The sequence below is a fragment of the Hemitrygon akajei genome, unplaced genomic scaffold (assembly GCF_048418815.1).
Source record: "Hemitrygon akajei unplaced genomic scaffold, sHemAka1.3 Scf000076, whole genome shotgun sequence".
NCBI lineage: Eukaryota > Metazoa > Chordata > Chondrichthyes > Myliobatiformes > Dasyatidae > Hemitrygon > Hemitrygon akajei.
The window spans coordinates 2,502,812-2,516,074 of NW_027331962.1; the positions used below are offsets into that span (position 1 = coordinate 2,502,812).

A 13,263-nucleotide genomic window follows, 5' to 3' on the forward strand; every position below is an offset into this window, starting at 1 on the left:
CTCTCTCTTTCTCTTCATGTCGGTGGGTGAGAGAAACTCTCTTTGAGATCAGTATCGAATTCCACACAACAGCAGTTATTTGTAGAACAGCACACAGGATTTGATGTAGATTTGAGCAAAGTACAGACTCTCTGATCCAATCAGCGCTGCCGCTTGTGACGTCAGAAACCAGATATCTGACCCGCAAACCAGGAAGTGCGGCTCAGTCTCCGAGTGTAACAGAGATCGGCGCTGCTCTCTCGGGATGTCGGGACTGCCCTTCGCAGCTCTCGTTCTTTGTCTCCTCATAACGGCGGGTGAGGGTCACGCCCTTAAACCGTTGGTGGTCAGATAATCAACAGACCGCCGGGTGGTTGGAGGATGGAAGGGCAGGTTATAAAAGACGATCTCATTGAGTTAAGTACAGCTGTCTGTACTGATTGAGCGACGTGCAGTTCTTGTATCTATCCGCGTTTGTCGCTTTTCCCTCATCCGATTTTCTCTTCCTCAGGTGAGTCTCAGCAGTTTATCATCAACGTGGAGGAAAGCCAGATATCGGCCACCGTCGGGGATGATGCGTCATTTTCAGTGCGGACGTCGGGAAAAGTCAGTCAAGGAAGATGGCTTTTTAATGGGAGAACAGTCGCCCGGTGGATCGGACAAAACGTGTATATTGACGATGCCTACTTATCGCGGGCTGAGATACTCATCTCCAGTGGGTCGCTTCTGCTGAAGTCGGTGAACCTGCTGGATAGTGGGGAATACCATGTGGAAATGGTTCCAGTGAGAGGCCCGCAAACCTCAGAGACCGTCACTCTGCGTGTCACTGGTAAGTGAGACAGAGTTACACGGAGTCACGCTATCTCTTTCCCTCCGGTGATAAATACAATATAACCCTGACTGTTCTTTGGTATGCTTGCAGAGAGATTTAGGCCAGTTAGAAGAGTGGGCTGAACGATGGCGAATGGAGTTTAATGCTGATAAGTGTGAGGTGCTACATTTTGGTAGGAATAATCAAAATAGGGCATACATGGTGAATGGTAGGGCATTGAGGAATTCAGTAGGGATCTAGGAATAATAGTGCATAGTTCCCTGAAGGTGGAATCTCATGTGGATAGGGTGGTGAAGAAAGCTTTTGGTACGCTGGCCTTTATAAATCAGGGCATTGAGTATAGGAGTTGGGATGTAATGTTAAAATTGTACAAGGCATTGGTGAGGCCAAATTTGGAATATTGTGTACAGTTCTGGTCACCAAACTAGAGGAAAGATGTCAACAAAATAGAGAGAGTACAGAGGAGATTTACTAGAATGTTACCTGGGTTTCAGCACCTAAGTTACAGAGAAATCTTGAATTCTTTGGAGTGCAGAAGGTAGAGGGGAGACTTGATAGAGGTATTTAAAATTATGAGGGGGATAGATAGAGTTAACGTGGATGGGCATTTTCCATTCAGAGTAGGGTAGATTCAAACAAGAGGACATGAGTTGAGAGTTAAGGGGCAAAAGTTTAAGAGTATCAAGAGGGGGGATTTCTTTACTCAGAGAGTGGTAGCTGTGTGCAACGAGCTTCCAGTAGAAGTGGTAGAGGCAGGTTCGATATTGTCATTTAAAGTAAAATTGAATAGGGCTGAGTGCCGGTCGGTGGGGCGAGGTGAGAGTAAGCATTTGGCACGGATTAGAATGGTCGAGAAGGCCCGTTTCCGTACTGTAATTGTTATATGGTTATATTGTTAACATGAAAGGACAAGATGAAGTGTCCTTGAAGTGAGATTGTTGGTTGTTGGAACATATCACTGGATGGGCAAGTGAGTGTAGTTATCAGCTTTGTTCAAGAGCCTGATTGCTGAAGGACAGTAACTGTTCTTGAACCTGGTGGTGCGAGTCCTGAGGTTCCTGTACCTTCCACCTGATGGCAGCACCGTGAAAAGAGCATGTCCTGGGTGGTGAGGATATCTGATGACGGTGCTGTTTTCCTACGGCAACCCTTCAGGTAGAAGCACTCAATAGTGGGGAGGACTTTACCCGTGATGGACTGGGCCATATCCATTACTTTTTGGAGGATTTTCCATTCAAAGGCATTGATTTTCCTCATACCCTGCCGTGCGGAATTCCCCTCCGGGCTCTCTGTGTCTATGTATCACATTGCCAATTAACCCTTTGCTCATTTAAACTGGACCGTACTTCCTCCTTCTGGAATTGCATTGAGTCGGTGGTGAGGAAGGCAAATGCAATGCTGGAATTCAGTTCAAGAGGTCTGGAACACAAGAGCCGGGATGCGCTGCTGAGGCTCTACAAGGTACTGCTGACGCCTTCCCTTGGGAACGGTGAACACTGTCGGGCGCCCCATCTGAGAAACTGTGTGCTGGCGTTGGAGAGGGTCCCAAGCAGGTTCATAAGGGTGACTTTCGGAATGAAATGATTTTCATACGAGGAGGGTTTAATGCCCCTGGATTTGTATTCGCGGGACTTCAGAATTATGGAGGGAGAAGGTGGCATTGAAACTCCCGAATGTGTAAATGCTGACCTACGAGATGTGGAAATATATTTTCCCATGATAAGGGAATCTGGGACAAGAGGGCACCGCCTAGGGATAGAGGGTCGTCCATTTAAAACAGAAGTGCCGAGATGGTGGTGTGAACTTGTTGAATTAATTACCACAGGAAGTTGTAGAGGCCATCTCGTCGGGTATGTTCAAAGCTGAGCTCGACAGATTCCTAGTTGGGCACGACATCAGAGGTTGCGGGGAGGAGACCCGGGAGTGGGACTGGCGAGGGGAAAATAAGGATCGGCCATGATTAAATGGCTGACCTGATTCGATGGGACAAATTGTCTAATTCTGCTCCTATGTCTTTGGGTTTTATGTTCTGATGAATCCTGAGCGAAGATATCAGGCAGAGCACTTTCCAGGTACACCTGGGTCAGTTTGCACGCAAAGGTCTTCAGTTGTGTAGCAAAATGTACAGAACTGGACTTACAATGACTGGGGCATTGACCTGTGTGAGTTGAGTGGTGTAGGGTCTGAAAACAAAGTATAAATTTGCGTTATTTCTGTGGCACGGCGATAAACATTAATACAGAGGAGATGTCAGGAGTAAGGTTTTCACGCAGAGGGTGCTGAGTGCGTGGAATAGGCTGCCGGCGACGGTCGTTGAGGCCCACACAATAGGGTCTGTTAATTATTGAAATACCCTAGAGATCTGGGGTCGTAGTGCGCGTGAATTTGTCAGTGAAGCTGGAGTTTTCGGAGACCGATGTGGGAGCGGCTGAGACCCTTGATACAGCATCGCTAATTTGCCCGGACCCCGTTGATAAGGGCGGCGTTTCAATTCTTGTGGGGACCAGCAATCCTATTAGAAACATAGAAAACCTACAGCACCATACTGGTCATTCGGGCACTATACTCTGCCGAACATTGACCTATTTTAGAAATTATTTAGGGTTACGCATAACCCTCTATTTTTCAAAGCTCCTTGTAACTGACAAGGAGTCTCTTAAAAGACCGTCGCCGGTCGCCCATTCCCCGCACGCACCACTCTCTGCGTTAAAACACTTTCCCCTGACATCTCCTCTGAACCTATTTCCAAGCACCTTAAAACTGTGCCGTCTGGTATCAACCATTTCAACCCTAGGGAAAAGCCTCTGGCCATCCACACAACCAATACCTCTCATCATTTTCTGCAGCTTTATCAGGTCTCCTCTCATCCCCCGTCGCTCCAAGGAGAAAAGGCCAAGTTCACTCAACCTTATCTCACAAGGCATGTTCCACAATCCAGGCAACATCCCTGTAAACCTCTTTATAGCATCCACATCCTTCCTGTAGAGAGGTGACCAGAACTGTACACAGTACTTCAAGTGGGGGCTGAGCAGGATCATATGTCGCTGTAACATTACCTCTCGCTTCTCAGACTCAATCCCACGTTAGATGAAGGCCCATGTATCGTATGCCTCTTGATCACAGAGTCATCCTGCGCAGCAGAATTGAGTATCCAGTACACTCGGTCCTCAAGATCACTCTGATCCTCCGTAATGCCAAGAGTTTCACCATTATTACTATATTCAGCAATCATATTTGAGCTGCCAAAATGAACCACGTCTCACTTCTCTGGGTTGAACTCCATCTGCCACTTCTCATCCCAGATATGCATCCTATCGATGTATCCGGTAACTTCTGTCAACTCTCCACAACACCCCCAACCTTTGTGTCATCAGCAGATTTTCTAACACATCCCTGCACTACCTCATCCTGGTCATTTTTAAAGATCACGAAGAGAAGGAGTCATAGAACAGATCGCTGAGGCACACCACTGATCACAAATCTCCAAGCAGAATACGACCCGTCTACAACCACTCTTTGCCTTCTGTGGTCAAGTCAGTTCTGGATCCACAAAGCAAGGTCCTCTTCGATCACATGCCTCCTTACTTTCTCAATAAGCCTTGCATGGGGTACCTTATCAAATGTCTTTCCGAAATCCATATACACTACATCCACTGCTGTCTCTTCATCAACGTGTTTAGTCACATCCTCGAAAAATCCAATCAGGCTGGTAAGGCAGGACCTGTCCTTGACAAAGCTATGGTGACTACTCCTAATCGTATTCTGTCTCTCCAAATGTTCATAAATCCTGCCTCCCAGGTTCCTTTCCAGCCACTGAAGTAGACTCTCTGGTCTATCTCTTCCCGGGCTAGCTACTCCCTTGTTGAATAATGGAACAACCTCTGCAAACCTCCAATCTTCCACAACCTGTCCCGTCCCCATTGCTGATGCAAAGAACATTCCCAGAGATTCAGCAATCTCCTCCCTCACCTCCCACAGTATGTTGGAGGACATCTTGTCCGGTCCCGGAGTCTAATCCAATTTGATGTTTTCCCAAAGCTCCAGCACATCCTCTTTCTCAATGTCTATATACTCAACCTTTTCAGTCCGCTGTAACTCATCCCTACAATCGCCAAGATCCTTTTCCGTAGTGAATACTAAAGCAACGTATTCATTAAGTACCTCTGCTATCTCCTCCGGTCCCATACACATTTTTCCACTGTCACACTTGATCGGTCTTATTCTCTCACATCTTATCCTCTTGCTCTTCACATACTTGCAGATTGCCTTGGGGTTTCCCTTAATCCTGCCCGCCAAATTCTTCTCATGGCCCATTCTGGCTCTCCTAATTTCATTCTTATGCTCCTTCCTGCTTCCTACCTTTAGTAAGCTTTTCCTTTCTTCTTCACTAGATTTTAACAGCCTTCGTACCCCACAGTTTCTGTAACTTCCATCCTTTCCCTTTCTCGTTGGAGTGTACCTGTGTAGAAAGACACGAAAATATCCCCTTGAATATTTGCCACATTTCTTCCGTACATTTTCCGGTAAACGTCTGTCGCCAATTTATTCCAGGTTGTTGCCTGATAGCTTCACATTTTTCCTTACTCCAATTAAACGCTTTCCTAACATGTCTGTTCCTATCTCTCTCCAATGCTATGGTAATGCAGATAAAATTGTGATCACTATCTCCAAAATTCTGTCCCGCTGCCAGACCCGTCTCCTGACCAGGTTACTTTCCTAACTCCGGATCAAGTACAGCCTCTCTTCCTGCACGCTTATCTACATGATGTGTCAGAAAACCTTCATGAACAGATCTAACGAACTCCGCCCCATGTAAACCCCTTGCTCTCGGAAAATGTCACAATGGGCACATGGAGACTGCACCCAAATGCAGGCCGCAGGCTCTGAAGTACTAGGGGCAGGACAGGAACAACTAAATGATAGTACAAGATGGGGAGACCGTGGCGTGCGTGAGGGACGTGGCGTTCAAGGTGATTCTGGGGTTCAGAGATAGTTCAGGCAAGGCAGGAGGATCCTGGAGTTCAGGCAAGGCAAGGCGGATCCCGGAGTTCAGGCAAGGAAGGAGGATCCCGGAGTTCAGGCAAGGAAGGAGGATCCCGGAGTTCAGGTAAGGCAGGAGGATCCCGGAGTTCAGGCAAGGCAGGAGGATCCCGGAGTTCAGCCAAGGCAGGACGACCCCCAACTAGACTCAATCCCAGAGCCCCTTATATATACCTGCCAGCCGATAGGCATCAGGTGCGCCTCCTTAAGCCAAGATGATCCTATTTGGGCTTAAGGGTGAAAGGAGGGGACGGCTACAAGACCCGGAGTCCGGGTTCCGGACCGGACCATAACAGAAAATGCCTACCAATATTTGGGGAGTTAAAATCTTCCAGCATGACAACCCGGTTATTGTTACACCTTTCAAGGATCTGTCCCCCCTCTGCTCCTCGATGACCCTGTTAGCTTTGGGTGGTCTATAAAAAACATCCAGTAGATTTATTGACCTCCTTGCTGTTTGTGACTGCCACCCACAGTGACTCATTAGTCCCTCCATGACTTCCTCCTTTTCTGCAACCGTGACACTATCTCTGATCAGTAGTGCCACATCCCCACCACTTTTGCCTCATTCCCTGTCCTTTCTGTAACATCTAAAGCCTGGCACTCTGAGCAACCATTCCTGCCCCTGAGATATCAGAGTCTCTGTAATGGCCACAACATCATAGCCCCAAGTGTTTGAACCACGCTCTGAGCTCATCTGCTTTGTTCATTATGCATCTTGCGTTAAAATAGACCCATTTCAAAACATGGGTCTGAGCGTCCGCCTTTTCTATCACCTGCCTATCTTCCCTCTCGCACCGTCTCAAGCTTTCTCAGTTTGGGAGCCAATCGCCCTTTCCACCGTCTCTTCAGTTCCGTTCCTACCCGACTTTAAATTCTACTTTAAACTCTCCCTAATAGCCTTTGCAAACCCTCCCCCCACCCCCCGCCCCAGGCCAAGATATTGTTCCCCAATTGCAACCCGTCCTTTTTATACAGGTTACGCCTGTCCCAAAGGAGGCCCCAATTATCCAGAAATCTGAATGCCTGCCCCTGTTCCAATCCCTCAACCACGCGGTTTTCCCCCACCTCACACTATTCCTATATTCCCTGCGGCGTAGCACGGGCAGTAATTGCAAGATTGCTACCTTTGAGGTCCTACTTCTCGACTTCCTTCCAAACTGCCTGTAGTATGTATCCAGGACCTCGTCCCTTCTCCTACCTGTGCCGTTGGTACCAATATGTTCCACGACCTCTGGCTGTTCACTTTAACACTTCAGGATATCGTGGACGCGATCAGAAACCTCCCAGACTTTGGCACCTGGGAAGCAAACTACCATCCGCGTTTCTTTCCTGCGTCCACAGAATCGTTTGCCTGACCCCCTAACTATAGAGTCCCCTATTACTGCTGCCATCCTCCTCCTTTCCCTGCCCTTCTGAGCCACAGGGCCAGACTCTGTATCAAAGGGCACTGCTGCTTCCTCCATGTAGGCTGACCATTCCACAACAGTACTCAACAGTACTTATTTTTAAGGACACAACCGTAAGGGTAACCTCTTGCATCTGACTCTTGCCCTTCCTTCCCTGACTGTTACCACTTACCTGTCTCCCGACGCCCCGGTGTGACTACTGGCCTATCGCTCCTCTCTATCACCTACTAACTTTCCCTGACCAGACGAAGGTCATCGAGCTGCATCTCCAGTTCCTTAATGCTGTCCCTAAGGACGCACCTGGAGCAGATGTCGCCGTCCGGGAGGCTAAATTGAAAATGACTCAAAGGCGGGTAAATGCTAGAATATTTGTTGGGATAAATCAGTCCTGTTTGACTCTGACAGTGTCTTTCCAAAACCAACTGGTGATTGGTACAAATTATGCAAGTTGAGGTGCAGGAAGCAACGATTTACATTCTTGGACCACTGGGATCTGTTTTGGGGTAGGGATGAATTGTACACAAGGGATGGGTTGCACCTTAATAGGCCGGGGGACCAGCATTCTGGCAGACAGGTTTGCCACTGCAACACTGCAAACTCAGTAGTGGGGGGAGGGGATGAACTGGAAATATAAGGATGGAGTTAAAGGGAAACTGAAAATAAGAAAAGTTTAAAAGGACAACAGAATCAATGGAGTAGAAAGCTGAAGAAGAGATCATACAGTATGGCCAAGTGAAATAGGAATTGATATGAAAGGAGAGGGGAGTAACGAATTAAAAGTATTATATATGAATGCACAAAGTATAAGGGATAAAGTAGATGAGCCTGAAGCTCAGTTGGAAATTGGCAAGTACGATGTTGTGGGAACAACAGAGACATGGCTTCATCGGACAGGGCCTGGGAAATGAATATTCAAGGATATACATCTTATCGAAGCGACAGACTGACTGGCAGAGGGGGTGGGGTGGCTCTGTTGGTGAGGAATGATATTCAGTCCCATGCGAGGGGGGACATAGAATCAGAGGATGTAGAGTGAGTATGGATAGAACTGAAAAATTCTAAGGGTAGAAAGACCCTAATGGGAATTATCTGCAGGCCCCCAAACAGCAGTCTGGATGTAGGGTGTAAGTTGAATGAAGAGTTAAAATTGACATGTCGCAAAGGTAATGATACAGTTGTCATGGGGGATTTCAACATGCAGGTAGACTGGGAGAATCAGAATGGCACTGGACCCCAAGAAAGGGAGTTTGTGGAGTGCCTCCGAGATGGATTCTTAGAACAGCTTGTTCTGGAGCCTACCAGGGAGAAGGCAATTCTAGATTTAGTGTTGTGCAATGAACCGGATTTGATCAGGGACCTCGAGGTAAAGGAACCAGTAGGAGGTAGAGACCATAATATGATATGTTTTAACCTACAATTTGAGAAGGAGAAGGGAAAATCAGATGTGTCAGTATTACAGTTGAACAATGGGAACAATGGAGCTATGAGGGAGGAGCTGGCCAAAGTTCAATGGAACAATACCCTAGCAGGGAAGACAGTGGAACAACAATGGCAGGTATTTCTGGGAATTTTGCAGAAGGTGCAGGATCGGCTCATTCCAAAGAGGAAGAAAGATCCTAAGTGGAGTACGAGGCAGCAGTGGCTGACGAGGGAAGAAAAGGGCAGTATAAAAATAAAAGAGAAGAAGTATAACATAGCAAAGATGAGCGGGAAACCGGAGGACTGGGAAGCTTTAAAAGAGCAACAGAAGATAACAAAAAAGGCAATACGCCAAGAAAAAAAAAATGAGGTACGAAGGTATACTAGCCAAGAATATAAAGGAGGATAGCAAAAGCTTATTTAGGTATGTGAATATCAAAAAAACAGTTAAGACCAAAATTGGGCCATTGAAGACAGAAACGGGTGAATTTATTATGGGGAACAAGGAAATGGCAGACGAGTTGAACAGATACTTTCGATCTGTCTTCACTAGGGAAGACACAAACAATCTCCCAGATGTAATAGTGGCCAAAGGAACTAGGGTAAAGGATGAACTGAAGGAACTTCATATTAGGCCAGAAACCGTGTTGGATAGACTGTTGAGTCTGAAGGCTGATAAGTCCCGGGTCCTGATGGTCTGCATCCCAGGGTACTTAAAGAGGTGGCTCTAGAAATCGTGGACGCATTGGTAATCATTTTCCAATGTTCTATAGATTCAGGAACAGTTCCTGCTAGATTGAAGGGTGGCTAATGTTGTCCCACTTTTCAAGAAAGGAGGGAAAGTGAAAACAGGGAATTATAGACCGGTTAGCTTGACGTCAGTGGTGGGAAAGATGCTGGAGTCAATTATAAAAGAGGAAATTACGACTCATTTGGATAGCAGTAGAAGGCTCAGTCCGAGTCAGCATGGATTTATGAAAGGAAAATCATGCTAGACTAATAGACAATAGACAATAGGTACAGAAGTAGACCATTCGGCCCTTCGAGCCTGCACCGCCATTTTGAGATCAGGGCTGATCATCTACTATCAATACCCGGTTCCTGCTTTGTCCCCATATCCCGTGATTCCCCTATCCATAAGATACCTATCTAGCTCCTTCTTGAAAACATCCAGAGAATTGGCCTCCACTGCCTTCCGAGGCAGTGCATTCCAGACCCCCACAACTCTCTGGGAGAACAAGTTTTCCCTTAACTCTGTGCTAAATGACCTACCCCTTATTCTCAAACCATGCCCTCTGGTACTGGACTCTCCCAGCACCTGGAACATATTTCCTGCCTCTATCTTGTCCAATCCCTTAATAATCTTATAAGTTTCAATCAGATCCCCCCTCATTCTCCTTAATTCCAGCGTGTACAAGCCCAGTCTCTAACCTCTCTGCGTAAGACAGTCCAGACATCCCAGGAATTAACCTCGTGAATCTACGCTGCACTTCCTCTACAGCCAGGATGTCCTCCCTTAACCCTGGAGACCAAAACTGTACACAATACTCCAGGTGTGGTAATCTTCTGGAGTTTTTGAGGATGTAAGTATTAAAATGGACAAGGGAGAGGCAGTGGATGTAGTGTACCTGGACTTCCAGAAAGCTTTTGATAAAGTCCCACATAGGAGATTAGTGGGCAAAATTAGGGCACATAGTATTGGGGCAAAGTACTGACATGGATTGAAAACTGGCTGGCTGACAGGAAACAAAGAGTAGCGATTAACGGGTCCCTTTCGGAATGGCAGGCTGTGACCAGTTGGGTACCGCAAGGTTCGGTGCTGGGACCGCAGCTGTTTAAAATATACATTAATGATTTAGATAAAGGGATTAAAAGTAACATTAGCAAATTTGCTGATGACACAAAGCTGGGTGGCAGTCTGAAATGTCAGGAGGATGTTATGAGAATGCAGGGTGACTTGGCCAAGTTGGGTGAGTGGGCAAATGTATGGCAGATGCAGTTTAATGTGGATAAATGTGAGGTTATCCACTTTGGAGGCAAGAACCGGAAGGCAGATTACTATCTAAATGTAGTCAAGTTAGGAAAAGGGGAAGTACAACGAGATCTAGGTGTTCTTGTACATCAGTCAATGAAAGCAAGCATGCAGGTACAGCAGGTCATGCTGGCCTTGATAACAATAAGAATTGAGTATAGGAGTAAATAGGTCCTTCTGCAGCTGCACAGGGCCCTGGTGAGACCACACCTGGAGTATTGTGTGCAGTTTTGGTCTCCAAATTTGAGGAAGGACATTCTTGCTATTGAGGGAGTGCAGCGTAGGTTCACAAGGTTAACTCCCGGAATGGCGGGACTGTCATATGTTGAAAGACTGGAGCGACTGGGCTTGTATACACTGGAATTTAGAAGGATGAGAGGGGTTCTGATTGAAACATTTCAGATTATTAAGGGATTGGACACGCTGGAGGCAGAAAGCATGTTCCCGCTGATGGATGAGTCCAGAACTAGAGGCCACAGTTTAAGAATAAGGGGTAGGCCATTTAGAACTGAGATGCGGAAAAACTTTTTCACCCAGAGAGTGGTGGATATGTGGAATGCTCTGCCCCAGAAGGCAGTGGAGGCCAAGTCTCTGGATGCATTCAAGAGAGAGTAAGATAGAGTTCTTATAGATGGCGGGGTCAAGGGATATGGGGAGAGGGCAGGAACGGGGTACTGATTGTGTATGATCAGCAATGATCACAGTGAATGGCGGTGCTGGCTAGAAGGGCCGAATGGCCTAGTCCTGCACCTATTGTCTATTGCCTACTGTCTATTGTCTATTGAGATCAGAAGCAGAGATGCTAAAATACCAGTTCTTATTATAGCTTGCAGGCCGTTGCCTGTTTTGGTCAGAGAAACCTGATGTAGTTTCCAAAATTGCGCAACCTATGCACTGACCATGTCTTTTTCTCGGAACCTGTGACGACGTTGTCCGGAAATGTGCATCTGTCATGCAATGAATTTCAACAGAAAATTGATGGCATACTACCCGCAGATTCGTGTGGCCTTGACCTCGTTTCGTGTTCACAGAAGGCAGCGGAAGTCTGGAACGCTTTGATTAGAAAAACATAGAGACACAGAAAACCTACAGCACAATGCAGACCGTTCGCCAACAAAGCTGTGCCGAACATGTCCCTACCTAAGAAATTACTAGGTTTACCTATAGCTCTCTATTTATCTCAGCTCCAAGTAACTACCCTAAAGTCTTTTCAAAGACCTTATCATAACCGCCTCCACCAGCGCTGCCGGCAGCCCATTCCACGCACTCATCACAATTTGAGTAAAAAACGTACCCCTGACATCTCCTCTGTACCGAAATCCCAACAGCTTTAACATAGAAGCATAGAAACATAGAAAATCTACAGCACAATACAGGGCCTTCGGCCGACAAAGTTATGCCGAACACGTACCTGCATAAATAATTACGGGGCGTACCTATATCTCTCGATTTAACTAAGCTCCGTGTACCTATCTAAACGCCTTTTGAAATACCCTGTCGTATCCACCTCCAGCACCGTTGTCAGCAGCCCATTCCACGCACTGACCACTTCCTGAGTAAAATACTTACCCCTGACATCTCCTCTGTACCTACTCCTCAGTACCTTAAACCTGTGTCCTCTCGTGGCAACCATTTCAGCCCCGGGGAGAAAAGCCTCTGACTATCCACACGATCAAAGCCTCTCATCATCTTATACGCCTCCATCAGGTCACCTCTCATCCTCCGTCGCTCCAAGGAGAAACGGCCGAGTTCACTCAACCTGTTCTCATAAGGCATGTTCCCCAATCCAGGCAACGTCCTTGTAAATCTCCCCTGCACCCTTTCTATGGCTTCCACATGTTTCCCTTGGTGAGGCGACCAGAAGCGTGCACAGTACTCCAAGCGGGGTCTGACCCGAGCCCTATATACCTGCAACATTAACCCTCGGCTCCTAAATTCAGTTCCACGATTGTTCAAGACCAATTCACCATACGCCTTCTTAACCACAGAGTCAACCTGCTCAGCTGCTTTGAGTGTCCTATGGACTCGGACCCCAAGTTCCCTCTGATCCTCCACACTGCCAAAACTCTTACCACAAATACTATATTCTGCCATTATATATGACCTACTAAAATGAACCACTTCACATTTATCTGTGTTGAACTCCATCTGCCACTTCTCAGCCCAGTTGTGCATCCGTTGTAACCTCTGACAGCCCTCCATACTATCCACAACACCTTCAACCTTTGTGTCATCAGCAAACGTACTAACACATTCCTCCACTTCCTCATTTAGGTCATTTACAAAAACCAGGAAGGGTAAGGATCCCAGAACAGATCCCTGAAGCACTCTACTGGTGACTGACCTCCATGGGTCGGTCACCAAACCTTTGTCCTCTTGTGGCAACCATTTCAACCCTGGGGAAAAAAGTCTCTGACTATCTACACGATCAATGCCTCTCATCATCGTATACAGCTTTATCAGTTCACCTCTCATCCTCCGTCACTGGAAGGAGAAAAAGCCGAGTTCACTCAACCTATTCTCATAAGGCATGCTCCACCATCCAGGCAATA

At 46.8% G+C, this 13,263-nt stretch overlaps 1 protein-coding gene across 1 annotated transcript in view; it reads left to right on the top strand.

Annotated features, from left to right (window-relative positions):
- The first annotated feature begins 225 nt into the window (after window positions 1-225).
- LOC140722391 (uncharacterized) overlaps window positions 226-13,263 on the top strand; it is a 30,186-nt gene continuing 17,148 nt past the window's right edge. Inside the window, exons 1-2 of the mRNA XM_073037142.1 lie at window positions 226-296; window positions 491-808. Of these exons, the coding sequence (XP_072893243.1) occupies window positions 245-296; window positions 491-808 (370 nt within the window). The 5' untranslated portion in view covers window positions 226-244. The remainder of the gene's footprint in view (window positions 297-490; window positions 809-13,263) is intronic.